The sequence below is a fragment of the Opisthocomus hoazin genome, chromosome 9 (assembly GCF_030867145.1).
Source record: "Opisthocomus hoazin isolate bOpiHoa1 chromosome 9, bOpiHoa1.hap1, whole genome shotgun sequence".
NCBI lineage: Eukaryota > Metazoa > Chordata > Aves > Opisthocomiformes > Opisthocomidae > Opisthocomus > Opisthocomus hoazin.
The window spans coordinates 7,217,162-7,244,860 of record NC_134422.1 but is presented as its reverse complement, the minus strand read 5'-3'; the positions used below and the strand labels follow the sequence as shown (position 1 = coordinate 7,244,860).

The 27,699-nt window shown below is 46.9% G+C and overlaps 1 protein-coding gene across 4 annotated transcripts; it reads left to right on the top strand.

The window, feature by feature from the left end:
- The first annotated feature begins 200 nt into the window (after nt 1–200).
- LOC104333257 (carnosine N-methyltransferase 2) lies at nt 201–26,780 on the top strand. 4 transcript variants are annotated; one of them, XM_075430497.1, is made up of 11 exons: nt 201–345; nt 1,693–1,993; nt 4,809–4,870; nt 6,314–6,452; nt 8,123–8,175; nt 11,272–11,379; nt 11,489–11,619; nt 12,464–12,557; nt 18,932–19,107; nt 24,020–24,085; nt 25,345–26,780. In XM_075430497.1, exons 2-11 carry the CDS (start codon nt 1,968–1,970, stop codon nt 25,609–25,611), a joined length of 1,122 nt encoding a protein of 373 aa, XP_075286612.1. In that variant the 5' UTR covers nt 201–345; nt 1,693–1,967; the 3' UTR covers nt 25,612–26,780. The 4 variants fall into 4 exon arrangements, with proteins under 4 accessions (XP_075286612.1, XP_009937034.2, XP_075286613.1 ...); XM_075430498.1 differs by lacking the exon at nt 201–345 and having other exon boundaries at nt 1,877–1,993; nt 24,020–24,096; nt 25,345–25,448; XM_075430496.1 differs by lacking the exons at nt 201–345; nt 4,809–4,870 and having other exon boundaries at nt 1,903–1,993.
- The last annotated feature ends 919 nt before the right edge of the window (nt 26,781–27,699 follow it).

The window sequence follows — 27,699 nt, the reverse complement described above, 5'->3', positions numbered from 1 at the left end:
TCATCTCACTGATCAAAAACCCAAGCTTTTTTTTCAATTTGCACGGAAAACAGGGTTTAGAGCGGATTTAGTCACAAGCTTGCCGGAGCACAGCGTGCGGCGGTTTCATCCTCCAAAGCCGCCCCGCAGCTGCCCACAAAGCGCCGTTGTTTCCAGCGCCGGGGGAACAAAGGTGGTTGTTGTAGGCTCATGCCGGCTCCGTCGTGGCATCCGCCTACGTGGGCTGTTGGAGCCCGGGTCGGGGGACGGAGAGAGGGGCCCAGTGGGTCTACAAGGAGGTTTTCCAAGGTCTGTGCGGCTCCTGGGTGCTGGAGGTTTCTCTACGGCTCCTGTTGCTCTGGGGAGGTATGGCTTTCTGCGGGGTGTCCAACACTGCCGGTGGCATGGCAGGGTGGAGGGGTGCCTGGGCCAGAGCGGGCGACGTGGCTTGGCTGGGACGAGGTGGGGGTGGTTGTGGGGCAGGAGGGGGCTGTGGCTGCAGCGTGTGGGGCTGGGCTGAGCAGCAGCCGGTGCCACGGTTGGCATCTGGGGGCTGGCATCTCTGGTAGAAATATTTAGGGATGGAAGTGGCTGATGTAAAATCACTGCCTGGGTGAGCAAACGGCATCAGAGGCCAAATGTGCATTTTCGAGCTAGCAAAGAGGTGCTGGTCGTTCCTCACCTTTGATTTGAGTATTTTGGTGAAGAGCAGCGGTGTGTGTCTGTTTCTAGCTTAACACGCTGCTGCGGGCCTGCCTCGGGGTGGAGATAACTTAAATCCATTTGGAAGTCAAATCTAATATAAGCCAGGACAGGTCACTTGCTGGTGAAGCATCCCCACCTGAGAGCATGATCCCTGGCCTCGGTGAGCTGTGTGGGGCAGGCAGCGTTTCGGGGCAGGGATCTCAGCAAGGGAGGAGGTTTTATTTGTTGTCTGCTAAATTTGTTCTGCCTGTGACCTTCAGGGAAAGGGAGTGGAGAGGATCCTAATGCTGCGCGTTCCACCACTGGACCTCACTTAGAAATAACAAGTCTCTAAATCCTTTCTTTTTTTGCGTTCATGTTGCTAGATATTAGTGAAAAAGAGCGTCAATCTGGTGGGTGCTGGTAGGAGAAAAGGCCAGGTGAGCACGCAGGATTTTCTGTATTTGTAACAGCGACCACTGCACCTCCCATTGTGCCATCCCACCCTGGGTGACCTCCAGCCACCACTGGCTTGGCCAGCTCTCCCCCAAAAATGATTCCTGGCTTTCTACTCCCCGCGGCTCAGCAAGCAGAGTGGGAGCGGCTGCTCATCCCCTTCCCAGGGCAGGGACAGGGGGGTGGCAGGTTGCCCGCGGGGCTGCGGTGCCCGCTGGCACGCACTGCCGATATGCCCCATTTCCCCTGAATCAGAGCAGGGAAAATCACTTGCTGAGGTCTCTGGGCAGCCAGCGAGTCCCTCTTCTCTCCGGAGAAAGCAGTGATCTCCCAGCACACCCCCAGCGTGTCCGTCCGTCAGGCAGCAGCACGGCAAAGACAGAATCATAGAACAGTTTGGGTTGGATAGCAAGCACGAGAGGGAGACGGGGTTCAAAGCAAACCGAAAAGCAGATGCAAATGGTCTGTGGGTCTGCCTGGCGCCGGCTGACACCGCTCAGCAGCTTCCACTCGGGATTTAAAGCTCTGGAAGCCTCAATCTGTCCTTTTTTTTATTTCTCCCCTTGGCCACAGCGCAGCTCCCGTGCGATGAGGACAGCCCCGCAGACGTCAGCCCCCGCGCGTCGCCCGCCCCGGCCCCTCGCTCCTTCCCGGCGGGGCTCGGGTTTCCCCTTCGCGCCCCAGTGACGCTGCCTGTCCCAGCCAAGCCGCGGCCACACGCCGGGTCACCCGCGGCGGGTCGAGCGGCCGGCGTGCTGGGTCGACATGCTCACGTAGGGGCCAGGCACCTCGCTAGCCCTCAGACCCGTGCCTGGCTGCCGTGTCCCGGCACAGCACTCGCCCCGACCATGGAGCCATCCCCGGAGATGAAGAGGTACGTGGATTTTGAAAGGAAACTGGGGGAGGGTGTTTGCCCACCGTCCGGCTGGGTGGCAGGGCCAGCCCTGCTGTCCGTGTGTCACGGATGGAGGTGTGTAAGGTGGGAACAACAGCAGATATGCCCACGTCCTGGGAGGGATGGGGCTAAGCCAGCCTTTGTGAGAAGACAGTTAGTCCCTTAGCAGCCTAAATTTGCATGTAATGAAATTATGAGTTACAAAGGTGTTCTTGCAATACACGTTGCTAGAAATGTCTTGAATTGAATAACTTTTTCAGCTTCAGATGACACTGTGAATTCCCTCTGTGCCCTGCACCTAAAGTGCATAATGCAACCTGCTCAGGTCATGGAGCAGAAGAGGTTTAACCTTGCTAACGGTGAGCTCCGGCGTTGCTGGGAGATGTGGCAGGACCAGCTGGCCATGCGCATCCCGCTCCCTGGCAGTCACTGCTTTGGTCCTGCTGTTGGGTGTCGGGATCTTGGGATGGGCCAAGATTTTATGCCAGATTTTAGAGGAAGCCCATTTGTTCCCAGCAGTGAGTAAGCCCGTTTCATCTTCCTAGCAACAAGCATTGGAATCTTAGAAACCCTGCTTGGGGAGAAATGGCAAAATCCTCGGTGGAAGAGTTATCTTGGGATCATCCATCCTGGTGAATACTTGTGCTGCAGTCTGTCCAGGTCACTTGGCAGGTTTCCTGGGGTGGCTGGAAACATTTGACCGGTCAGAAATGGAGTTCGTGTCCCTGGACCCCGAAAGCTGTTCCTCTCTGCACAGGGGAAGCCTTACTACCTCTCGGCATTTTACTGGGAGATTTATTCTGAAAACCATCTTACTCAGTTCGGTCAACTGAGAGGACAAAATAGTCCTCTGTTTTGACAGGCAGAGATGGAAAAGGTCAGAGGGTTGAGTGGAAACTGGAGGGACTGGTCTGCAGCCAAGCTGCAGCTTATGGAGGTGGGCTGAGTTCAGGCTTGTTTGCTGAATTTCTGTGAGATTTTTTTCGAGGGGGGAGGTGAGGTCAGGATGGTGGAACTGGGATGTTTGTTGTACCTCGTGGGAGCCAGGTACAGGACTTTGGTAGTGAACTCAGATGAGATCAGCTGGTCTTGCAGGACTCTGGCAGCGGCCCAGCATCCCTGAGACTTCTGGTTCACCTTCGTCTTTTCTTGACTTTATCAACCAAAGCAGTGCACCATTTGCACTTACGGCCACTTGCTACTTGCTAGCACGGTCATTACATATTTTATCTCAAAGATCTGCTGCAAGACTCCTTTTTTTTCTTTTCCACCTTCTGGCCTGTTTCTTGTTCATGCAGGAGTTTTCTCCCTGGCAGAAGGGACGCAGGGGCTGCTTGCTGCTATTGCAGGCTGCTTGTCGTGGAGCATTTTCTAGTGGTAAAGCTTTGGGAGCAGCAATGTGCCTAAGTCCAAATTATACAGGTCTATCACTCCTAAGTCTTGCTGTGCATCTTGATATTGAAATGTAGCTACCCAGTAGATGGCTATTCCCCTTGCATAGATAGCCTCACCCCAACACTTTCTTTGCAGAAGTGAGGTCCTTGCTCTAATGTAATTTCATACCTTCCTTTTGCTGGTAGCACCTCATCCCTATTTTATAGATGAGACATGTTCTCATAGGAAAATGAAGATATGACTTCATTTCTGGAAATCTTCACAAAACCCTCTAAACTAAAAAGGAAAACATGTGACTGAATGAATATATTTAAGATCAAATCACAGAATCACAGAATGGTAGGGGTTGGAAGGGACCTCTGGGGATCATCTAGTCTAAGCCCCCTGCCAAAGAAGGGTCACCTACAGTAGGCTGCACAGGACCGCTTCCAGGCGGGTCTTGAATATCTCCAGAGAACGAGACTCCACAACCTCCCTGGGCAGCCTGTGCCAGGGCTCCGTCACCCTCAGAGGGAACAAGTTCTTCCTCATGTTCAGACAGAACTTTCTCTGCTTCAGTTTGTGCCCGTTGCCCCTTGTCCTGTCACTGGGCACCACTGAAAAGAGTCTGGCCGCATCCTCCTGACACCCACCCTGCAGATATTTAGCAGCATTGATAAGGTCCCCTCTCAGCCTTCTGTTCTTCAGGCCAAACAAGCCCAGCTCCCTCAGCCTTTCCTCATAGGAGAGATGCTCCAGTCCCCTCACCATCCTCATAGCCCTCCACTGGACTCTCTCCGGTAGCTTCTCATCTTTCTTGAACTGGGGAGCCCAGAACTGGATGCAGTACTCCAGATGGAGCCTCACCAAGGAAGAGTAGAGACCTCTTTGACTTTTGCCCTTTGAATCCTGTGCCTTCTACAAGTTGCCCAAAGTAATATTTGTGGCCAGGAAAAACTGAAGTTAAAAAAAAAAAGCAAAAAGGGTCCAGAAACATTGGGTCAAGCAGATCTTTTAGCACTTCAGATGCTGAAGCTCACTATAGCATTTTCCTAATTTCACTGCTCTTTCACCTACTCCATTCACGATTAAAGGTTTCACAGAGTGTGTAGTACCAATTAGGCTAATGCCTTCCACTGTATTGACTGGTTAACGAATCTTCAGAGGGAGGAAAATCTTCCGCAACACATCTCAGACAAGCACTGGAGCAGGTGGCCAGTCCCTTGCTGACACTTACGGGTGATCAGCTAACCAAGAAGTTTTGGCTTGCTTTGTTCTAGTAACAGAAAACAAACAGTGGTTCTTACCAGGTGAGGAAGATTCGTCCTGGAGCATCTTCCTTTTGTTCTGCATTTTCAATGCAGCTTCAAGAAAGCGTACAGGTTCTTCAAATAACTGAAGTGCTATACTTTCCTTACAGGAATAGGTTCCCCAGCATGAACTTTGAAGCAGAGATTCTGACAGCTCCACACGATAATTCAGGTATTTGGGAGAAAAAAAAAACAAAAACAAAGGAGATTTAAGTAAAATGCCCACTCAGCGTACTATCATTACAAAAATGTTTTAAATCTTTTGAAGTTAGAGATTGTTTAAAAAAAAACCAGGATGCTAAACTGACAGCAGTTCAGATGATTTCAGGTTTTTGTTAGGGTATAGCTCAAAGTGTTGAGGATGGATGTTGGTATCCCTACCTCCAGTAGGGCTGGACATAGGTTCTCCACACATATGTACCAGAATGACAGCTGCCCAGGACATGTGGTTTTGGAAACAGCCCAGGCATCCAGCTGAAGATTTCACAGTCCTGTATGAGACATACAAAGTTTTCTTATCAGTGGCAACTAAAAGCAGATGATAAATGAGCAGCTCCTCAAAACGCAAAAATTAGGATGAAGATGTTCTGCTGAGTCCTGTCCTTCGTCCTCATTGCTTTTAGGAGGAGAAGCTGATTTTTTTCTGTTGAATACTACTCTTCGGATGCTGATCTCACACACTGAGGCTGGCACTGTGACTGCCTTCCTACTGCAGCCCTCTGTCTGAGACAGACCCCAGAGCCAGTACTCGGCTGAATAGCATCTTCTCATGAGCCTCAAGTCTTAGTCTTAGCTCAGACCCAAGCAGTTGGCCAGAACTTGTGCCCTGGCATGAGCACTGTCATTAGGATGAAACAGCAGGAAAGTGAGTTTTTGCAATAATTACTTGCAGTTCCTGGAGTAGCCCTGCACATTGGTTCAGAGCTAGAAATCTTGGTCTCAGCAACCCACATCTGAGCTTGAGCCTGTCCAGATGAAATGCTTTTGCTCTCAGTTGCCCTCCTGGTCATGAGCTGCAGTTCCCAGTGGGGAATTCATTTCCCCAGCAGAACACCATAGTCCCACACCATCAAGAGTTGGAAATGAGGTGCACAGGGCTGATTATTTTTGCTTCAGGTGCAGGTGGCAGTTTCTGTGTTGCATCATCCCTAATAGCAAGTGTGCCAACAGCTGGTGACTTCGGTTACGCCTTCCAGCATGTGCAAGAGCAATGGCCCCTCCAGGTTTGGACCTGCTGTGCGATTCCCTTCACCTTCTTGCCTTGAGTCTTCCATAAAAACACTCCGGTTACCTCCCTTTCTGCAAACCGAGTACCCCGTATCTGGCTAAGCATTCTGGAGACATTTTCCTCAGGCTGACCTGTGGTAATGAGGCACTTAACAAATATGCTGACGTGAAAGGGCATCTAAGAATAGTTTTCAAACCCTGAGTGTGAACAGGTTGGAAAGTGTTCGCATGAGCTCACCTGCATGGATGGCTCCTAGGACATGCATCCTCTGTACCACCTTCCCAAATCTCTGGCCTCTGCTGGGTTGGGTTCCTTCCATGAGGTAAGCGCTTTGATCCTCCATTTGCCTTGAAGCAGCTAACATGCAATTTATATTTGTTCCTCAAGAGCTATATGTGATCCCTTCCATGAGAAGTCTCACGGCTGAGGAGTATGTAGAGGCGTTTAAGTCATTTCTGGATCATTCAACAGAGCACCAGTGCATGGACGAGTTCAACAAGGAGGAAATGCCCAACATCATGGCTAGGTAAGGAGCACTTCCACCGGTGTGGGGAAGCTATCTGTTATCTTGGGAGGGCAACCTGCGCACCAGGGTCAGCAAACATGCTTAAAGACTTTCTGGGGCATGAATGAACCTTGAATGCTTTTCAATCCAAGTCCCTTAATAGTGGTCTTTAGGATATTCAGTTTAATGACTCCACAACACTTGTTATTTCAATTAATACACTATGCTGCCTCTCAGCTTATGTTAAGGAAAGAATCAAGAAATTATTTTCATGTCCATCTCTTTACATCAGTTGATTTTCCAAGGATTAAAGTAATTTTTGTGGTTCTTTTTTTTAAAAAAGAAAGCTCTCTCTTGTGCTCTTTCTGCCTGCTTTTGGGATTTCATCACACATCAGTCCAAACAGAAACACATCTCTAATTCTCTTCTAGTGACTAATTCTCAGTTTTCTCAATCCCCTAAGACCTCCTTATTTCTATCCTAAGTCGATTTGCATTGCTTAAGTACCAAATGATAATAAGTTTTGTGAAGTATTGATGTAATATGTTAAGCCTGGATGATTGCAGATAAGTTTTAGAGCAGCCTAGATCCAAACCACGAGAAAGATCTTTCAAGTTTGGGTGATTTTTGAACGCTGTGGAAGCTGTATTCTCCACTGAGAAAAAAAATTTGGCAGGCAACTCCAGACCAGGTATATAGAAAAAAATAAGCAATAGAAATAATAATTAAAAAATAATTTGTATTGGGAAATTTTAAATGAAAAATTCATGTGTGTCAGTTTTAAATGATGCAAAATATTGCGGCTTCCTATGATGTTGATTGTGGGTCTGTCAAACGGTCTTGACCCTCATAAGGGTTAGGGCTCCTTGGCTAGCTCACACCCTGCAGGATTTACTACTCTCTTGCCTCTTGTTGAATCATTCCTGTGGTGTCTCCTGAGATTGTGCATGGGAAGCTCAATCGCTCTGCGCAGTCCATGCTCGAGAGCAGAATAAGGCCATAAAGCATGTCAGAGCAGTGAGACGCCTTGAGCCCACGCTCCTCATCTGCGAGCCAGGCTGTTATTAAATATTCTGCTAGGAACCACAAGGTTGGGTGGAGTTTTTTGATCTTTTCAGAAGTAATTTTTCTAAGGTAAAAATTATTGAAGACTTTGACCTTTCCTCCCAATTTCGAACCAAGACGAATATTGAAAAGAGAGGACTTCCAGTCGTCTGGACAGCCTGATTTTTTACTTTTTCTGAGCATTTATATCCAATAATGGAAAACCAAACTTGCCTCCTGAGGATGCAGAAGTTTGTCCCCGGCTCACCGTGTCCCTGCAGCCCCGGCTGGGGAGCAGTGCCCATCCCATCCAGGCACAGCCCTGCTACCCCCAAAAGGGAATCCTTCGCCCCGGGGTTCCTTGAGGCCTTTCTGCACGGTGCCAGCCAAACCCTGAAGAAAACTCTCTGGCAAAGGCGAGAAACACTATAGCCTGATGCCTACTGTACTTTGAAATATGAGCTTGATAAGACGGGGCTGGCTTCCGTCACACAGCTGGTTATAGCTGAGTTCCACATGGATGCTCGAATTTCTGTCCCAATTCATGTGGCAAAACTCAGTTAGGCTTCCAGGCCAGTGTGGCATTCAAGATATTGGAAATAAAACATGAAGTTCTGTGGTGAAGTAATGTGTGCTTATCATTTCAGTCTCGGCAATGGAAAATCGACTATAAATGTTCTGGGAATTGGAAGCGGCACAGGTAAGGAGTTCAGCAGCACTGCTGATGGTGGGGGATGGGAGGTCCCTGTGGGCAGTGGAAAGTGATATTGACATTTCGAGCAACAGGGATAACGACTCGGGCATTAATAACTGTTTCTCATCGAAGCAGAGAACGGCAAAATAGGGAGTGGAGCTGGGGTGAGGGCAATGCTCCCTCCCGCCCTTCCCCATCTCCCTGCTGAAACGCTGCTATTCAAATCCATCCAAGAAGTGAGATGAGTGTGATGCTTTTAGTTTAGTCTCTGCCTCTCGATGACTCTTACCTGGCTTTACATGTCTCAAAGCAAGGAGTCCTGCTCCAGGTTAGGTACCAGAGCATGTTTAAACCTCGTTGGAGAGAAGGAGAAACGTCCGAGAGGTTTGTTCCCCATAAAGTCCTGTCTTAGAATATTCCACCTGAAGGGATCTCTCATTTTGCTTTGCTTTTAGGGATCCCAGAGGCCATAGCTGGGCAATGCTCAGGTGGTGCAAAACCATCTGGCCACAACCGTTAGCACAGGGCCTCGTCAGCTTTTTCAAGACAAGTTTCTTTGTTGCTGCTGCATTTTTATCTGGTGAGAAGTAAGGTTTAACTGCAAATGATATCTCTCCCCAGAGAGAAACAATCTTTCGGAAAAATGGCTTTAAAGCTGTTCTAAATGCACTTATGTTTAAAAAAAAGAAAAAAAAAAAGTGGTGAAACATCCAGCTTTGCTCCTAGGGAAACTTTGAGAAAATAAAAAGTAGAGAAAGAAGTGACAGTTTCATTTGTCAGAGTTTGCTTTTGCTTTAAAAGTATTTTCAGCTGAATTTTAAGTGTTAATACTTTCAAATGAAAGTATTTTCTTTTTTTTTTTATTTTGCTTGTTTTCCTGAGCAAGACAAAAATAGCGTTGAATTGTTTTGCCCAGTTGGGAATGTGTTGGAGCACATGAAAAAGCAAGGAGGAAGAAATGATGCAGTTCTCAATTACACTCTATTTTCATTAAGCAATACAAAACCAAAATCCTGACTCCAAGAAAACACAAGGGAAAAATGAACATTTTGCACAGTCCTCATTTTTCCTCATTTCCCTTTCAGAAGATGTATTAATGGAAAAAGAAACACACCAAAATCTCATGGGTTTCCTGGGTAGCTGGCCCTCACAAAAGCCGGGGCAGGGGTACAGACTGGCACCCCTCACCTTGCCCATGGCTACAAGAGCTGCGCTGCAGCCGGGCAGAAGAGTGAGCTGGGATGGCATTGAGCAAAAGGTTATATCTGATCCCTGACCTTTCCAGGCTCGGACTCTGATTTCACAGAGCCCCCAGAATTAGTTCAGTTGATAAAAATATTAATGGGGATTAGCGACCGACTCCACATCACAAAAGACAGTTGTCCGGTCCAGATCACATTTTTCCCATTCACCCCATGTGCTCCCGTGACTGGTTTAACTGTCTTGGCCACAACCTCCCAGGCAGTGCCGGCGTGGGCTGCCGTTTGCAGAGGGGTCTCATGCCCGTCTCAGCCCCGCTGCGGTTGGTGGTGAAGGGTTGCTGCTGGCAGGGCAAGCTGGAACAGAGAAATTCCTGCTATGAAGCATTGTATTTTACCACTTGTTTTTGCAGAGAACCCAGCTGAGAACGTTACCACCTGCTCTTGCAAAGACTGGATTAGGGCATTTTACAGAGATGGAGTAAAAAAGAAAACCCAAACAACTTTTAAGATACCCATTTGCTGCTGATATATCTGTTTGCCACCATCAGCGGCTCCAGGGCATGAGGCAGCGAAGCTCTGCCTCCCGCAGCCCACGTCAGCACCTCTAATTGCTGGTGCTCCCCGCCCCAGGCACGTACTAACTGGCATTAGGACTGCCTAAAACGATTCAGCTGCTTGCTGTCGGGATCTGCCTTCCCGTCAGCAATATCGGTGCATGCACCCACCTTCAACAGATGCAGCCATGGCCTCTCTCCCTACGCCTTTGGTCAGCCCGGCACTGCTGCCGCTGCGTTCCTCAGGGGTCTGGAGTATCTCTTCTCCAATTTCAAAAGACTCGTCCTTCCTTGGATGCTCCCGTAGTGCTGGCATGGCTGATATTTCCCTCCTTGAATTCTATTTAGTGCAACACCTGCCAAAGATGACGCCTTTTCTCATAGCTGGTACATCAGCTGAAAGGCTAGGCAAGATGCAGTATCTCGTATCAAGCCCTCTGTGTGTGACATTTGCAAGGGCAGGGCTATTTTTAGGCCCCACTGCCAGCTACAGATGGGATTCTCGCAAAGGTTCACTCAGCATGGTCACCTCTGCTGATTATTTTCATAGTCCCAGATGAACCAGATGGACTTTGTACACTTGGTGTATTGTGGCCTCTCTGAAAGAAACAAGGGTGACCGGCATCACCTCAAAAGGGGCTGGGAACATCCTAGGACAGAAGGACAGATTGACGCTTGCTCCTCCAGAACTTAGACAGCAACAGAGGAGCACCAATATATATGCAGCGTACCTACACAAATATATGAGTCTGCATCTGCAGCTCCAAGATAATGACTAGTTAGTAGATGCCCAGAGCTGGGACCATGTGGCTGGTCCCCACGGAGGGACCCAGGGTAGTGCATGTCAGTGGGTCTCCCCCTTGCCATGCAGGTCCCCCAGTCCATAAGCCATGTCACACCGGCAGCAGAGCGGCCACCACCTCCCTGGGGCAGTGCCAGAGGCATGGACCACCCTGTGCCATGCTGAAGTTGCACCGCTGTGCCGACTCCCTCCTTGCCCCCACTCAAACTTCGTGTTTTTGTTGAAAAACTGATCCTTCAAGGTGTTGGGTTTTTTTTTAAACATTCATCTTTGATTGTTTTGACCTGCCTGTCCCATGACCCAGAGTATTGTCAGTAGCAGGTTTCTGCACCATTGCTTATCTCTTGTTCTTAGTCTTATCTGCATATACATATGCTACCTGGAGCAGCAAGATATCATGGTGAGACTGGGTTAGATGCCACCACGCAGACCACAAGGCAGAGGGTGCCTCACCTCTGCTTGGGGGATCTCCCGGCAGCAGAGCAGGCATCCTTACACCACCTTCACGTGCTTTTTAAGAGGTGCATTTGTGTTTATTGAACAGGAGAGCAGGATTTGAAAATGATCAGGATACTGCAGGCTGCGCACCCAGGGGTCCTCATTGACAACGAAATCGTGGAGCCCAACCCACAGCACGTGGCAGCTTACAAAGGTAAGGCTACGCCTGCCTTCCAGGGGTAGAGTGAGGACCATCAATATGAACCATGAGCTTTTCTGCTGTTTTGTGAAATTCACGTTTTTCTTCTATTTTTTTAAAACAGAATTGGTGAATCAAGCTCCGGACCTGCAGAATGTCTCTTTTATTTGGCACCAGCTCACCTCCTCGGAGTACAAACAACAGGTGAAAGAGAAAGGCACACATAAGAAATTCGACTTCATCCATATGATCCAGGTAATGAAGTATTGCTTTAATAGAGGAATATTAGCTTTATTCCCTTTGTGTCTCCTGTACTCATGAAGTTAGGAGGACTCCAACTGAGCACAGTTCTCCCATGAGCAATAACTTCTGCAACAGCTCTACAAACACCAAACCACATTCCCTGTCCACCCTGGTTTTGGTCTCTGGTTTGTACCGGTTTAACTGTGTGTGGTGGGTAGTAAAACAGAACAAGTCTCAGGCCATCACACATCACATGGAGACCAACAGTTATGCTTTGCTGCAGCAAAAAACCTTGATTTTTTTCACCTTATCAGAGTAGTTTGGATGGCACTGGAGGGAAAGGTTAGTGAATGAACACCTGTGTCAGGGTTTGGGTCAGAAATTGTTCTGATGTGTCTCTGATACTGATGACACTGATGTTGTATGTGCCAATTATATTTTGTAAAATATCTGTTATTCTCTCACTTTCATGGCTTTTATTTAATTTTTCTTGTATTTCATTTTGCAAGAGCTGATTTCACAACCAGAAAGTGTGCCAGGGGTTTGACGGCTAAGTCAAGGACTAAGTTAGAAGTCCTAAGGGCAGCCTTTAAGATAAGCCCTGTTTTGTCCTAGTGCAAATTCCTCGGTGTCTGGAAGAGATCCAGCCTGCCCACAGCCCAGAAGTTCCCCTGGTGATAAGGACCATCCACACACATCCTGTTGGGCATCCCTAAACATGCGTGCTGAGTCAGGACAGGCTGGGAAGCAACTGGGAAGTGATTTAAAACAACTTTACAGAGAAAGGGTTTAAGCCTTTGAAGGGCCATTGCCCTGTGTAGGAGGAATAAGGGCTGTGTAACGCTGTCACTTCTAGATGCTGTACCGTGTAGAGGATATTCCCAGTACTATCAAGTTTTTCCACAGCTGCCTTGACCATCATGGTAAACTCTTGATCATAATTTTATCAGGTAAGAGGGACCTTCTATTTTTTGCTGCTTTGCTCATGTCTTGAAGATCTTTGAAGTTTGAGAGCCATAAATATTTGTCTTCTGATTTCAGTAGTGCTTATTCTGTAGTAATTCAGTAAAACAAATGCAGTATTTCATAGGGAGCACGCAGTCTTGGGCTTAGCCTCTTGGACTCTATTGTCTGATGGGACCACATAGGCATAGCCTTCACGCTTTTGCTTCCCTGCTTATGAAGTAGATGAACTGCTGCATGCCCCAAAGAGACCTCCTGCTGTGAAATTACAGACTAGAGAGAAGTGTGGCTACTCATGAATGAGGTTCAATCCTTCTTCATGGTGAAATCAGTCCTGTAAAAACACAACCCAAGCTCTGGGAGGACCAATCCTTGGGGCTCTTCCCTCCACAAAGCGATGGCCCAGACCCCAGCAGGACAACAGGCACTGCTAAGAGCTGTGGGCTTTATGGCAGGACAGGAAAAAGAGGCACTGTGAACATCATGGCACTTCTTAAAAAAAGGAAAAGTTTTTTTTCCAGTGTGCCATTCATGAGTCCCTGGCTCATGGTGCGGTGGATAAAGCACGCTTCCCCATGTTTTCCATTCAAACTCCCTCTCACATTGCCGGTAGGCTGTTTCACTTGCTGGCTGGGACTGACTTTTTCAGGTATGTATTCTTCAATGTGCAGTTAAAATTGAGGTTCAATGTACAAAAACATCTACACTATTCTAACAAAGGTGCACTTAATAGGCAGCACGCATGTGCAGGCTCAGTGCATTGGTACCTCCAGCATGTGTACTCCTCCTCCTTGGCAAATCCAGCACCAAATACCGTCTCCTAGGAGTTTCCTTTAAACAGGAGAATTTCAGAAGGAGGGCTGAGGGAGATTACAGTTTTACCCCACTCCAGGCACAGACATTTATTAGTGGACTCAAGTGAGGGGAAAGCTCTTCTGCTCCTGGCAAGGTCTGGACCATCAGCGAGGAAGCATTTCAAACTCATTTAGTAGCTGCGTTAGCTGGTTTTTGATTGCCGTGTCTTTGTATATGTAACCTTCCCTCCTGGTCTGGCAGACAGCAGCGGATGGGCCAGCTTATGGAAGAAGTATAGACACTGCTTGCCTTCCACCGACAGCGGCCACTACATCACCTCCAGCGGCATCACAGATGTTTTGAAGAGGCTTGGTGTTGAGTACCACGTTTACGAGTTCCCATCAGGCTGGGATATCACCGAGTGCTTTATTGAGGGGGACCTGGTCGGAGGCCGCATGATGGATTTCCTGACAGGGACGAAAAACTTCCTGGGCACGGCCCCCCCGGGGCTGCGGCAGCAGCTGCAGGAGGCTCTCTGCCAGCCTGAGTGCAGCAGCAAAAAGGACGGGAGGATCATCTTCAGCAACAACTTGAGTATGATCGTGGTTGAATCCTAGAGTCCGGACCAACTGCAGAAGACAAGTTAGGATGGGTATGGGGGAGATGCAGTCACAGAAGGGCTTAGAGTAGAAAGAAGGCAGCTCACAGGCAAGAAGGCAAGAAGTGGGGCTTAGCTGCAGCCTCCCATTGCCAGTCAGGGTCAGAAGAGCCATCTGTGACACCAGGGATGAGCTCTTTGTCCCACTAAGGTCAACGGGGCCAAGATTTCACCCTGGCTATTTAGTCCAATCCTAAGAGAACATGTTCTGGAAAGTAAAGAGCTCCATCTCGCTAAAAGCCTACATGGACTTCTTTTTTAACAATATGCATCCTGTCTGTGCTTTTGACACTGGGACTTCACTTTTCTGTGTAGCCAGCATGTTTACATACCTAAAGACATGTCTATATGACCAGGTGCTGCTCTGCAGCTGGGAGGAGGCTGCAGCCCCTGTGCTGGCTGTGTACAGACCCACTGCTTCCAGCTGCACCAGGACAAAACCAGTAAGGTGTCCCCACTGCTTTGCACCTGAGTGACATGTCTCACTGCACCCAGACCTGAGCTGTAAGTTGCTCTCCGCTAGGCTATTTCACATGGTTTTATCAGTGTAGGTCCCAAGCATCTCGGCATCTTGCAATGTAGACATGTCTTAAACATTTATCAGCCTCTATCTGGAGAATTTTTTGGATCCCAGGATGATACTTGCCCTGTGCTCTTTCAGGCAGATATTAATTTTGTTACTTTCTTACTACTGTTTTTCTCCATATACAATAAAAGCAATTTTAAACCAAAAAAGTCACATCTTGTTCTGTATGTGTGGGCTTGCAGAAAATGAGGAGCGAAGAGGTTATTTAGCTAAAAAACAGAAATAAACACAAAGTCCTGTTTTATGGAAGCATTAAGGGTTTTTTGTGAGTGTTGTGGTTTTGCCTCAATTTTGCAACAAAAGAACCACGCAGTTGCTCTCTCACTCCTTCCCCCTCCCCGTGGGATGAAGATGAGAATCAGAAGGAAAAAAGACAAAAACTCCTGGTTTGGGATGAGGACAGCTTAACAGAATGGCAAAGGGAGAAGAAAACAGCAATCAATAATACTGATAAAAGCATATACAACATGTAGTGTTCTCACCACCCAATGCTCAGCTGCTCCTGAGTAGCAAAAGCCTCTCCTTCAGCCAGCTCCCACTTAAATACTGAGCCTGACACCACATGGTATAGAATATCCCATTTGATTGGCTGTTTGGGTCAGCCCAACCAGCTTCTTGTGAAAATTAACCCTATCCCAGCTGAACCCAGGACATTATCCACCCCTTATTCTATACCTTCTATGTCATGCCCAAGGTCCACACTTTACTATCACTTATGATTTTATATGTGTCTATATATACACACACAAATATAATTTCCTTAGGTTACAGACCATCCCTCTAAAATGTCCATTGAGTTCTTTTAGTGTATGATGTTGGGGTCCATCTGTTGGAACAGTCTTTCAGGGCAGGAGAGCTGATGTGTGGTGATGGGTGGTTGCATGCTGCTTCCAGAGCTCACAGCTGGTGTATCTGGTGCAGCCCATGCCCATGGTCTGCAGGTCGAAGATGTCTATCTTGAAATTGTCAGGTGTCAGTTGTTGAAGTCAGGTCCAGTCCCATCACTGCTGTGCTTTGCTAGGTTTCATCCAAGTCCATCCTCCACTAGTTTGGGTGATTCTGACCAATATCCTTTATGTAACATATAACAACTATAGTAGTGGTATCAGACAGTGAGAGGGTAATTTAGCAGTTAATGTAATACAATTTCATTTTTTTAACTGTTCTCACCCAAAATCAAATCCCCATGAGGTACACATCGGAATTCCTCATCCTTTTCATCACCCACCAGGTGCACCCAGATCCTTGAGCAAAAGCAATCCCATGGACAGGTCTGCCTTTGCCCGAGGCAGGACTAACCCAGACTGTCTTCCCTAACATATTCCTCATGTGCATCCTCCAAAAACCTACAACACCCAAGAAGGCTGGTTCTTCCTTTCTGCTGGTTGGTGAAGACATAGCTGTTAAGCTGCTAGACTATGATGCTGGGGCACCTTGAATCACCTTCCTCCACATGGCCTGTGTACACAGGGCATCCTCTGGATCTTTGGAGACCTTATCATCATCAAGATCACTGTAGATGACTTCTAGCACTGATAATTCTCTCAGGTACTGGATGCCTTTATCTGTAGTAGCCCACTTGTCTGGGGAGTTCGCGAGGTCTTCCTTCAATGGGTATCTTGCCCTCACACTTAAGAGGAGCCATTTCCAGAGACTGCAAATTGCTGTCTCTTTTACAAGTCCTCTCTCAATTCCCCTATTTCTAGCAAGGGATCCCAGCTGTTGGGCTTCTTTCCCTTCCAGCTGCTGACTATCAGCCCCATTATCCCAGCATTGGAGCAGCCAGGCAGCAATACACTCACCTGGCTGGCAGCTGTAATTTTTCACATATCTCAAAGTTCTGCTGAGGTCAGGGACCAGGTAATTTCCTCTTCCTGTTTGAGCTCTCTGACTTCTTCCAATTCTCTTGGCAAAGGACCATCTTCTTGATCAAATCTTTCATTTTCTTCCTCCTCTCTTACTAATTGAGGGTATAGACCCATTGCTTTCCTTGTCCACTGTTTTTTGTTTTTCACTAGTGGGGCAATTACTGTAGTAGTTGTTGTCTGGGTCCCTACCTCAACTCTGCTGTCCTCAGACACAGTCTGGGTCCCTGCCTCAGCTACAGTCTTCTGAGAGCCATTGAACTGTGGCTCGATAGGCACAGGCCAGACTCCAGTATAGTGCTAGAAGCTGCTGGTTTTCATCAGGGAAACAAGGCACCCTTCTATCAGCTGGTGTCAATTTGCCCAGGTTGTTTGCCTGGTCAGCTGTAAAATCCCAGCCTATGGGAGGTGATAACCATGCTAGGAACCTGCCCAGATCCTTCCACACACCCTGCCACCCAGGGACTAGCTGTTTTAGGGCACATTTCAGTATAGCATCACCCAGAATCTGTTTTCTCTTACACCAGGACGAGACCACATTCCACAAACTCATAATATGTCAACAGTATTAACTAGCAATATTAGACAGCGCACATGAGGGTGAACAGTGACTTCAGGAGCCTTTCTAATAAAACCATCCACAGAAATTCCAGGTAGGCAGAGGGAGATTTATTCCCTCATCATGGCTACAAGATAGCTTCCGCAATACAGCAAGGTTGTCAATACCAGGACAAAGCACATAGCCATTGTACCAACATGCTCCAGAGCTCAGCAAAATAAAGAGATAAGCAGCACAAACAAGCAATTCTGCAACCCACACAGGAGCTTGCCACTTAATAACAACTATAGCCATAGCACATTTAGTACAAAACCACCATTGTATTTGGACCTCATGTTGGGCATCAAGAACTGTTGTGGTTTTGCCTCAATTTGCAACAAAAGAACCACGCAGTTGCTCTCTCACTCCTTCCCCCTCCCTGGTGGGATGGGGAGGAGAATCAGAAGAAAAAAAGGCAAAAACTCCTGGTTTGGGATGAGGACAGCTTAACAGAATGGCAAAGGGAGAAGAAAACAGCAATCAATAATACTGATAAAAGCATATACAACATGCAGTGTTCTCACCACCCAATGCTCAGCTGCTCCTGAGTAGCAAAAGCCTCTCCTTTAGCCAGCTCCCCACTTAAATACTGAGCCTGATATCACATGGTATAGAATATCCCATCTGATTGGCTGTTTGGGTCAGCCCAACCAGCTTCTTGTGAAAATTAACCCTATCCCAGCTGAACCCAGGACAGTGAGAAAGACAAGGCTGAGGAAGAGCTGGGACTGAGCGGCAGCTCATCCTTGTGCCACAGCCATGGGAAGCAGCTCGGCTTGCTCAAAGCAGCATCACCACACCACAGCACCTACGTTACTTAAATATAATGTGTGCGGTTAAGATGTTAATTTCGGTAAGTTAGGTGACCACACGGTCCTGAGTTGTTCAGAGGGCTAAAGGAGGCACTGCCAGGGCAGCCGGCTGGAAAGGGAGATCGTTCATGAGAGACCAGTGGGATCTGGGGCTGCGTTGAGGGCCATGGTGCTGTGCAGAGCTCGGGCTGGGCACAGGGAGGGGCAGGGGACTGCAGTCCCAGCAGTCTCACTACAAATAGCTCTCGGGAGAGGAGCACCAACTCAGATGGAAAATATCTGCAGGCACAGAGCTCACCTCTATAAGCTGAGTTTTCCATGCTTAAGCTGTAAAGCACGTGCCCATGTGCACATGAAGTGGCTGCAGGTGCCACTGCCTTATTGATGCCTGGTAGTGGTTGAAAGGCATCATGAGCACATGGGTTGGCACACGGGCTTGCAAAATGTTGGGTGTTGTCGTCACCCAGAGCCCTGCTGATCCCACTAAGCCTACCCCACCCCACACATCACGTGTCTGTCTGGATGCAGTTACTGCCAGAGGTAGCAGCGGCTCCACTATGTGCTTTGCTTTTTTGTGGGGTTTTTTTTGGTTTTTTGTGTTTTTGTTTTTGTTTTTTTCAGTTTTGGTTTAGGTTTTTTCCACATCTTTTTGAAATACAGCCATTTCTCCTGCGGATGTTTCCTCTGAAACTACTGTAAGGAAAAAAAGAGGAAAGCAACGGGAGAAAGACAGTGCAACGTCATCCCTCTGGCAGGACTGCAGCGCTCTGGTCTGTCAGTACTGTTGCTGCCAGTCTAAGAAACATCGATCAAAAGTGGACAGCCTCCTCCAGAGTACCCCAGACCTATGCACAAGCTTTTCGTTTCGATCCCATTGATTTTTTACTCTAAAGGTAGCTCCTCTTGATCGTGCTCGCTGTGGCAGGGAGTGTACGGCTGGGCTGTCGGACGGGCTCTCAGCACTGCTCCCATCGACATGCTTCTTCCAGTATTAGTTGCCATGATTTATTTCTATGTGTTAGTAACGTCTCTGTCTCTCTCTGACAGGTAAAAATGAAAACCAAAATACACCAAGAGCCAGACTTGCTTTTCAAACTCCAAAGAACCACCTACCTGCCAGTCTTTGCAGAAATTTGGAACAGTGCAGGTTTCCCTGTATCTTTCCCAGCTCAGGAGTTTTTCAGCCCTCCTTGGAGTTTCCGGAGCAGATAGACGCGTTTCCAGTAAGCAGATACTCAGCAAAACCCACGAGCACAGAATTTACCCAAAGCATTGTAAATCAATGTGCAAATGCTGAAAAGGAGCACTTCAAAGCAGACTGTTCCATGATAGCCTAGGGAGATGAAACAGGGCACCCCATTAAAAGCGTGACCGCTTAATGCTTTATCGGTAATTTTTCTTCTGGTTCTTGAAAAGAAAGTCATTTAACAACGACTCTGCTTGTACACCTGGAACGAATACTATCCCAAGTGTCTGTTCCCTGTATTTATATGTTTATTCGTGGATGACTATGCTATTTAATAACTACTTGTTGTGCTTTTCAAAACACGCTGTCCTCCCAGGCGGTGTTTAGGTCTGTGCTTTCGCAGCCGCTGTCGTGCCGGCGCAGGCTGGGCGTGCGTGGCTGCACGATGGCTGCCGCAGCCAGAGCATCCCATCTGCCTCCCGGAGAGCTGGGAAGCGGCAGAGTGGAGGAGCCAGGCAGGTGAACGACACGCCGGCTCGGCTCCGCTTCCTTTGCTGGCTCACCGCGTGCTGAGATCGGCTGTCGGGGACCTCGCTTTTTTCTACTGCAGAGTCACGGTGCTGGGCTCCAGCTTATAAAAAAGTTATGAATGCACAGCATGGGTGCCAACAAAAGCTGCAGAATATTTTCTCTTGGCTTGTTTGGGGTTTTTTTTCCCACTCGGTGGCTGAACTGCTGCAGCTTAGTTACCTCTCAAGCATGGGTCTGCGGACAGCTAACCAGGGCCACGGCTGACTAGGGGAGGAAAACATAAGAAAGGGGATGTTGGGAGCATGAGACTGCTTCTGCTTTGGCTTTGAGCTGAATTAACCTTGCTGACCTCAGCCCAGGATGAGCCCTATTCAGCAATGGGTTTTGTGGCAGCCCCCGACACCGTGGTTAGCAAGGAGCAGGTCTGTGCCATCCCGAGCGAGCCGTGCTGCTCTGTCCGCGTGACAGCTTCTTCCAGCCCAAAGCGAACGCCTCTGTGGATAACCACGTAGTAAGCTGCCGTGTGTACTCTGGAGTAGAAGCAATGCCTACAAACCCCAAACTGCATTGTTTTTAAATGGAGCATTTGCAGTTGCAGATCTCATTCTTATTTCATGTTAGTAATACTGCCATTTCATGGCATTGCTCTAGTTGTTCAAGGAGTTACAGGAAGCAGCTCATTATAAAATCAGGGAAGGATAAGTTGTTTTTTACTGGGCCTGCATTCAGTCTTGGGGGCTTGCCTTTGTAATGGATGCTAAGGCTTCTCTACCCATGAACATTAGCAGGGTAATGAAGGTAACATGGGAACTAGAAAATCTAGTAGTTTATTTCTGAATAATCTCATTAAAAGTCAAGATCAGTAAAATATTGGAGTTATACTGAAAAGATTAAAACTAACTTCAATCAGGGAGGAAAACATGAAAATACAGATACCGAACTTCTCCCTGCCCCCTTCAATATGCCCACAGAAGTCTGTTGAGTCTTATATCAGGGATGTAGAAAATCTTTGGGTACCCCATGCATTCTTCATAAATAAATACGTCAAATAAATGCATGGCTGTAAGGGGAGATCTCCAGTGGTCATGAGCTGTACAGTATCTGTATTAATAGTGTTCATTGAGACACCAGGCCATGCCCTGCAATCTTCAGATTTGGCGTGCTAGTTCTGGAAGTTCCTTGGGTGAAGACAGCTGAGACAGGATCTAGATGTGGCAAAGCAGTTCCCACAGGGCTGTACTTCAGAAATCCCAGGAAAACTCAGGGCATGCTTATGTGCAGAAAATAGACATCCAGCCGCTCTGAAACCATGCTTGGTTCAGAACTGGTTCCTCGGATATATTGTTAGGATCCTTGTTTGGCACAGAATTTGGGTTTCTTGACAGAATAACTTTTCTAAAGGCCTTTGAGATGGGAAGGACAGGAGTAACTGTGAGTTCAACATGCAGTGCCTTTTGACGGAGTCAGTCCCGATGACCCAAGACATGAACCGTCTCCCCATGGTCTGTATCCAGCAGAGAAGGCAACAAAGGCCAGACAAATCTCCTTGAAGATGCTGGCTGTACCTCTGTGTACCGGTGGTAAGATCATACTAACCCTCCTGGAGCTCACAAGGACATACACAGGATTATTAACCTGTAACTCTAAGAAGGTGGTATCCACCCTACCTTTAAAGTACAATATTTTTTGGTCCAGACTGAGAATAAATATCTAAAAATAGTCTAAAATATCTTTATTATTAACCAGCGCTCCTTGGAATCACTCATCTCCAGTACTTAAGTATCAGGAACATAAATCTTGCTAGATCGTGAAAGTCCTGGTTAGGCCTCCAAAGACATCTATGGACCAGTGCATGGTCAGTCTGCCATGTGCCAATATGTCGGGACACTAGAGAGCAATAGCCCAGAAATTTCTGTGTTTTGGTATGGACACTGTGATGTGGTACTACTAAACACACCGGCAGGGGCATGGGTGCACTCGTCCTGTCCCAGCAGAGTAGCTCCAGGCTGCCTGGGGAGAGACAGCCATCTTGGGGGGGGGGGGAGGCACCCTTTCTGGGTGTCCAGCCTGGACACCTGGAGGAGGGGGTGTGCCAGCCCTCCTGCACCGTGTTAAAGCTTTTTTTAAAAAATCAGATTTAAATAATTTTTCTTAATTAAATAGCGTTAGCTTTATCTAGCTAAAGATTTTAGCTAAGCAGCAGCTGTTAGAAAATGCAGGAAATGTGTTGTTCATCCCCTGTTCTCCTTTAATTTCTTAAAAAAAAAAAAAATCCCTCCAAGATAAATGTTTGAAGACTACAAGCTACAGCTGGAAAGGTCTCAGGTCTGAAGAGGGTTTTCAGAACATGTGAGATGGCTGGATCCCAGCGGGGCTTTTCTTCTCATCTCTGAGAAGGAAGAGGGAAGGGCAGAAGCTGAGCTTCATTTCCACTAGTCGCTTCCCGATAGTCTGATGACACTTTCGGTAAGACCTGCCAGCAAGTTTGCAGAGAAAACATATGTTTTGTCGCACGTTGTAAGAATGGTACCTCTGGTGAATTTAGAAACGTGATAAAGAAATTTTCAGAGCGGTCTCTAAGTCCCTGTTGCTTTGTTAACATATTTTAGCATCCTATTAATCGCTCTGTATGTATCTGTCAACAGCTGATATTACGGATTAAGGAAGATTACAGCTCATCACTCCGGTGCCTGTTTTCTTTAGGTTTTAACTCTGTGGGCACTTTGCTATTGACTTCCCTGTGACAAGACTGAGCCCCTTGCTTTTATGAACACTTTGCAATGCTTTCCTGGCTCAGAGAGGTTTTACTTTATAAAGTACCTGAAAGATCATCCAGAGGGTAAATGTTTTGATGTTATTATTTCTGGAAGACGGGCTGATATACTTCCAGCACTGAACAGTCCTTGAGATCTCGATTTGCAGATGTTTTCATATAGATAACTGCTGGCTTTGGTTTGTCATGCTTGTGCAGGTCATGTCATTTGTTATTTGGGAAAAGGGGATGATATTTGAGGAAATTCAGGTAAAAGCTCTACAGATTTAATACATTTAACTTACAGACCTTCTCCAGTATTTACTATCAACTACAGGTTACTCTCCAGTTTCGCATGTTGGTTATCCACTTTGGGATGCAAAGAAATCCCTGTGACTCGTATCTCATCCAGGGCAGAGCAGAAGTAATTAACACTGGAGAATCGAACAACTGAACTGTGAATAACCTTCAATGTGAAAATCATTCACCCAGATTTACCCCCTCCTGCTGGGACTTGTTGTTATACGTGCTTAAAAATAGCAATGACAAAAATACCAATTTCAGACTAAACGTCCTTCCTGAGCTGATGTAATTCTTACGGCTTGCCTCCGAGGTTTCATCCTCCCCAGCTCCCTGCTCCGGCAGAGCATCCCTCCCTTCCACAGCCTTATCTCAAGGCAGCCAAGTTAAGGAAAACTTTCCTCCCGTGCTTGGGGCCTGAGGGGTCCTGGCCATGCTCCGCAGTGACTCACCCGCAATTCCTGACAAATATTCATGCAGATTTTTTGCTTCAGAACCTAAGGTGACACGAAACAACTGACCTGCACTCGTCTGGGTGTTTTACTAGGAGCGTCTCACCTGATTACGAATGCCTTAATACAGCAAGCACTGCCAGAGTGTACCTGCACCGCACTTTGTATAAATTATTCCTGAGCCTCTGCTTAATGTTTATTAATATTTCTGATGCTTTTCAAATTTTGAACCAACGACGTTAATATAGCCTGTAGTACAAAGCCAGGTAAAGGTATTAATGGGAGAGTAAATTCTTGCTTTCTCTTCTGGATGGGTGAGCTGTATTTTGAGTCCCTCTATCTATAGAAGAGCAGCACACTCCCCCTCCTCCCCCCCTCCGCCCCCCCATTACAGTCCCCAAATTCATTTGTGTTCTGGTGGGAATTTAAATAAATCTTCCAATTCCGTCACTAAGCAACAAATTGCTTTGGAACATAATTATCATTTATACCAGTTCTGGAGTCTTGTTTATTTATACGTCACCACAGTCCCTGAAATATATAAGAATATATGAAATTTGATTCAGGCTCAGGCAAAAACTCCACCTTGACTAGAATTGTGTCCAGGCTAGAGAGGGAGGGAAAGAAATAGGGAATATAAAAAATAGTCAGTCTTCTCTAACATCTTTCTTTTTCTTTCCCCACCCTCCCCTGCCTTTTGGCAACCTGCCGGTTGGGGACCTCCTGCTCTGAAGGCAGCATCCATGCAATCATACCTCCTCCTTGCCTTTCCTCATTAATTTCCCTAATGTCTTTCCACATGTTTTGCAAAGATGGGCAACAAATAAATCCTTTCTTTTTTTTTTAATTTCCTCTAATGTGAGTACCATCTGGCCTCCGCAAATATGACAGCTCAGCTCTGCTCTTCATTTCAGGGCTGTTATGGACTGGACGGCACCTGCTTCACCGCAGACTCATCAACTCCTTGGTGTCCTGAGGTGGTAAGAGCAGGGTGAGGAAGGAAACCAGCCCAGCCCCAGTGCCTATGGCCTGCGGGACAAGACGTGGGCACTGGGAGCCAGCCAGGAGCTGCTCCCTAATGTTGCAAGGGGAAGAGATGGAGGAAAAGTTTTTCCATTACATGTTTCAGTCCTCTGGGTAGAGACATATGAGCTCATCACGGTGGCACCGAGTGGGTTTCCAGCTGACAGTTAGCAGTTGGCAAAGCAGAACCGTTGGGTTGTCTGTCGGCTGTCAGTGGCTGCTTGTAACAGTTTTCCAGCAGGTAACACAATTATATTATCAGGTTGAAGTTGCTCTGAAGGCAAGGTGCCAGCATTGCGGTGCAGGACGCTGCCTTTTGGTGGGCTGGGTTTGGGCAGGACTTTGACTCTGTGCTAGGGATCGCTGCCTCCTTTGAAAGCTCGTACGCCAGGTTTGTCAGGGGTTTGTTGTGCCACTCCGCTCCTCAGCCTGCCTTCAACATTCACGTACACCCTGACTGCGAAACTGTCATCTTCTGCTTCCAAAATCAGGCTGGAAATCATCTGAGAATGCACCTGCTGTTAAAAACTTCTCACTTGGCTATTCATCAGAGGAACATTTCAATCTGAGCATACAAAGCAAAGTTCATTTTTGTAATTAAGGGCCATCCTTCTTCCCAGGAGAGCTGCATTTTGCACCAGGCCCTGCCACGGGCTTCCCCAGTCTCGTAATAACCAGTTCATCTTGCTGAGCCCCAATTTTCCATCTTTAAAATCTTCCTTTCCTTGCAGGCAGGTCATGAGGCTAGATCCATTACTGTAAGCGAGAGGCTTTATTACTGAGGTGCTAAGTGTCACACCAATACAATAGCAATAATAAATACCTTCTCTAAAAGTGTAAAAGGGTCTGACGTTATTAATTACATTTCAAGCACTTGTAGTGTGTGTGGACTGGGCTTGAATGCAGAACAGACCAAAGGTTTTTCTTTTGCTCACATTTTCGCACTTTGGCAAGAAATGGCCTTTCTTCAGCTGAAATGTCCTCAGTGCATTGACCCAGTAAGAAATCTCTCACCTGTACAAGTCCCCATCACTCCCACTGGGGCTCAGATGATCTCACTGAAATGCAAAGAGGCGGGGGGGGGGTGTGTGTGTAACCTAAGAGAGGCAGGGGAGGTCTCGCTTCGTCCCATAAGCTTTTGTATTTGTTTGCTTTCAGAATTGTTTCCTATTTCCCCCCAACATTCATTTCATCCCCCTTTCATCTGTGCATACAGGTCAGTGAAGTGAAGGGCATCCCAAGAGCACCCTGCCTGGGGAGACAGGTGAAGGAGGCTTTCTGCATCTCTTCCCCCGGGGCCCCTTCTGAAACACCCACCTGTACCAGCAGCCCAGGATCTCGGCGTCGATGCTCCGAGGCTGCCCAAAGCACCTTGGATCTGCCCTCTCCTGCTGCCTCTGTGTGCTGCCAGGGTCATCCCTCCGACCACGAAGCTGCTTGGCCTCCCTCAGCCCTTTCTTACCTGTCTGTTTTTATCCTGTAAAGATGGAAATGTGCCCTCTAGCTAATGTGTACCTAAGGATAAACAAATAGTATTTAAATGCTGCATGGAAAGAAGATTTACGAAAGCCAGCTCTGCGGGAGCAAGGCACACATCTTCCTTTTCGTGCAAGGGACACAACTTGTCTCCACAGGTCCCATGCACCAGCTTACCATCGCTTCTTCTCCCAAGGGCTCCCTCAGCATCCCTCCCCTCCAGCTGGGCCAGCTGAGCTGCTTGCCAGACCTCAGGCTCCTTTCAGCCCTTCAAGCGCATGGTGGTCTTCTAATGGCAGCTTGCGAAGGCAATGGTCTTCCTCAACTGGGATGAAAATAACCCCCAGGCTTTGCCTTTGCTTCGTCTGCAGAGGTTTCTATAACCCAATCACTCAACAGCAGTGTGTCACAGAACAAGAAAAAGCCCTTTCCCTCAGTGACAACCATTACTTCCCATGATTTTTACCATTAGATTAAAAGTTTTGAAAGTATTTGTGTGGTTTTTTTCAGTAAAAGATAAAGTGTAAAAGCATTCACTTTATGCTTTTTGATTTCGTGCATTCCAGAGAAATTTACTGTCAGGATGAAACCGAGCTTGAGAAATTTCAGCTTGAGAAATGGGTGTTTGGAACAAGTTCTTAAACACAGAAAGCCAAGATTTTAGAAGAGAAACAATTAGAAAGCCATAAAGGCAGCAGATTTCTCTTGTGATAATCAAGTAACTTAAAGAAGTATAAAATGCAGCCTGCTAAATAGCAATAAAAAATCCAGAGTTCTTTAAAACTATTATATTTTCTGCCTAAAATATTTTGCATGTCACTTAAATCTTATCTGAAAGAGAAGGAAATTACGATATCTACAAAACCTTAGCTGATGCTACCATCATGGCACAGGAGAACCATCCTGCTTGAAATGCTTAGGAAAATACAAAACAAGCAATTTGCGATGTCATTCATGTAAAAAATGAGAAGACTCAACCCTCAGCAGATGCTGAATTTCGTAGGTCCGATTGCACAGCCAGTAGAAACACCACAGTGGCATGAAACCCTTCTTTTTCTAAAGAGTTGGAAATTTTCTTTTCTTTTTCCATTAGCAACAAATGCAAATGCTCTAAATCTTCTCAGTGTCAGATGACTTCAACAGGAGGCAATGCTTTTAGGTGCTTATAAAAAATGTGATTTCATGCATCTCCCCTGCAGGCTATTATTCAGTGATGGATGTTCAGAGGGCCTTCACAATGCCCCAAAAAAGTCACTACAGCTCTTTGTTAAAGGCAGAAGTTGGTCTCAGCCACTGCAGGGCTCCGGCACAAAGCACTGCGCAAGGCTGAAGCCTACCCTGTACGTCGGAGTCGAGATGATCGTAGAGAAGTTCACTGAGCAAAAGCAGGTCACATCAGCAGATATAATGTGTCCTTTGAACCTCCGGTACCTCATTTTCTGTCCTCTACTGTGGCATCTATCTTCCTTTGATCACTGAGTAAAGGGCAGTTGTTTCATTACAATGGAAATAAAAATAGTTGACGTGAGAGACCGGTGTTTTGCCTATTCAGAATGACAGCGGAAAGTTGCACTCCTGAGTTAGTTTGAATAGAGTGAACACTATTAAGTGCTAACATGAAAAAGACCTCTCAAAGGAGATAATGCCTTCACCCAATTAGTCCTTCCTAATGAACTTACCCTTCGGAGGCGGGCAGAGCACTTTCAGCGTGAAGTTTGCTTCCTGTGATCATTTGTGCCAATAAAAGTCTTGTGAGAGAGCTGATGAAAACTGATGTGAATGTGCCTGAAGTGAATTTATTTTGATATTTGACTTGTCAGAAAAAAAAAGTGGTTTGTACTTTTCAACCCGATCTGCTGTCGTGCTCTCTCTTGATGATTTCTATTCTTTAATAACTCCTCGAATGATAATAAGGCTCCTAGGCATCTGCTTCCCTTTGAATTTGCAGCTGAGAAAATTCCATGTTTGAAATACTTGGAAATAGAGTTTTATTTGATAACCTGTATTTTTCAGGTGGATAACTACTTTGCTGAACACCTTGATGGTTATTTCAGTAATAGTAGTCTGAAAATGTTCTTCTGGCTGTGAGAAATTT

Coding starts and splice junctions, on each gene's coding strand:
- LOC104333257 (XM_075430497.1), top strand. CDS start 1,968: ATGGAGCCATCCCCGGAGATGAAGAG. Junction 4,871..6,313: donor AGCTCCACACGATAATTCAG/GTATTTGGGAGA, acceptor TTGTTCCTCAAG/AGCTATATGTGATCCCTTCC. Junction 11,620..12,463: donor ACTTCATCCATATGATCCAG/GTAATGAAGTAT, acceptor TGTCACTTCTAG/ATGCTGTACCGTGTAGAGGA.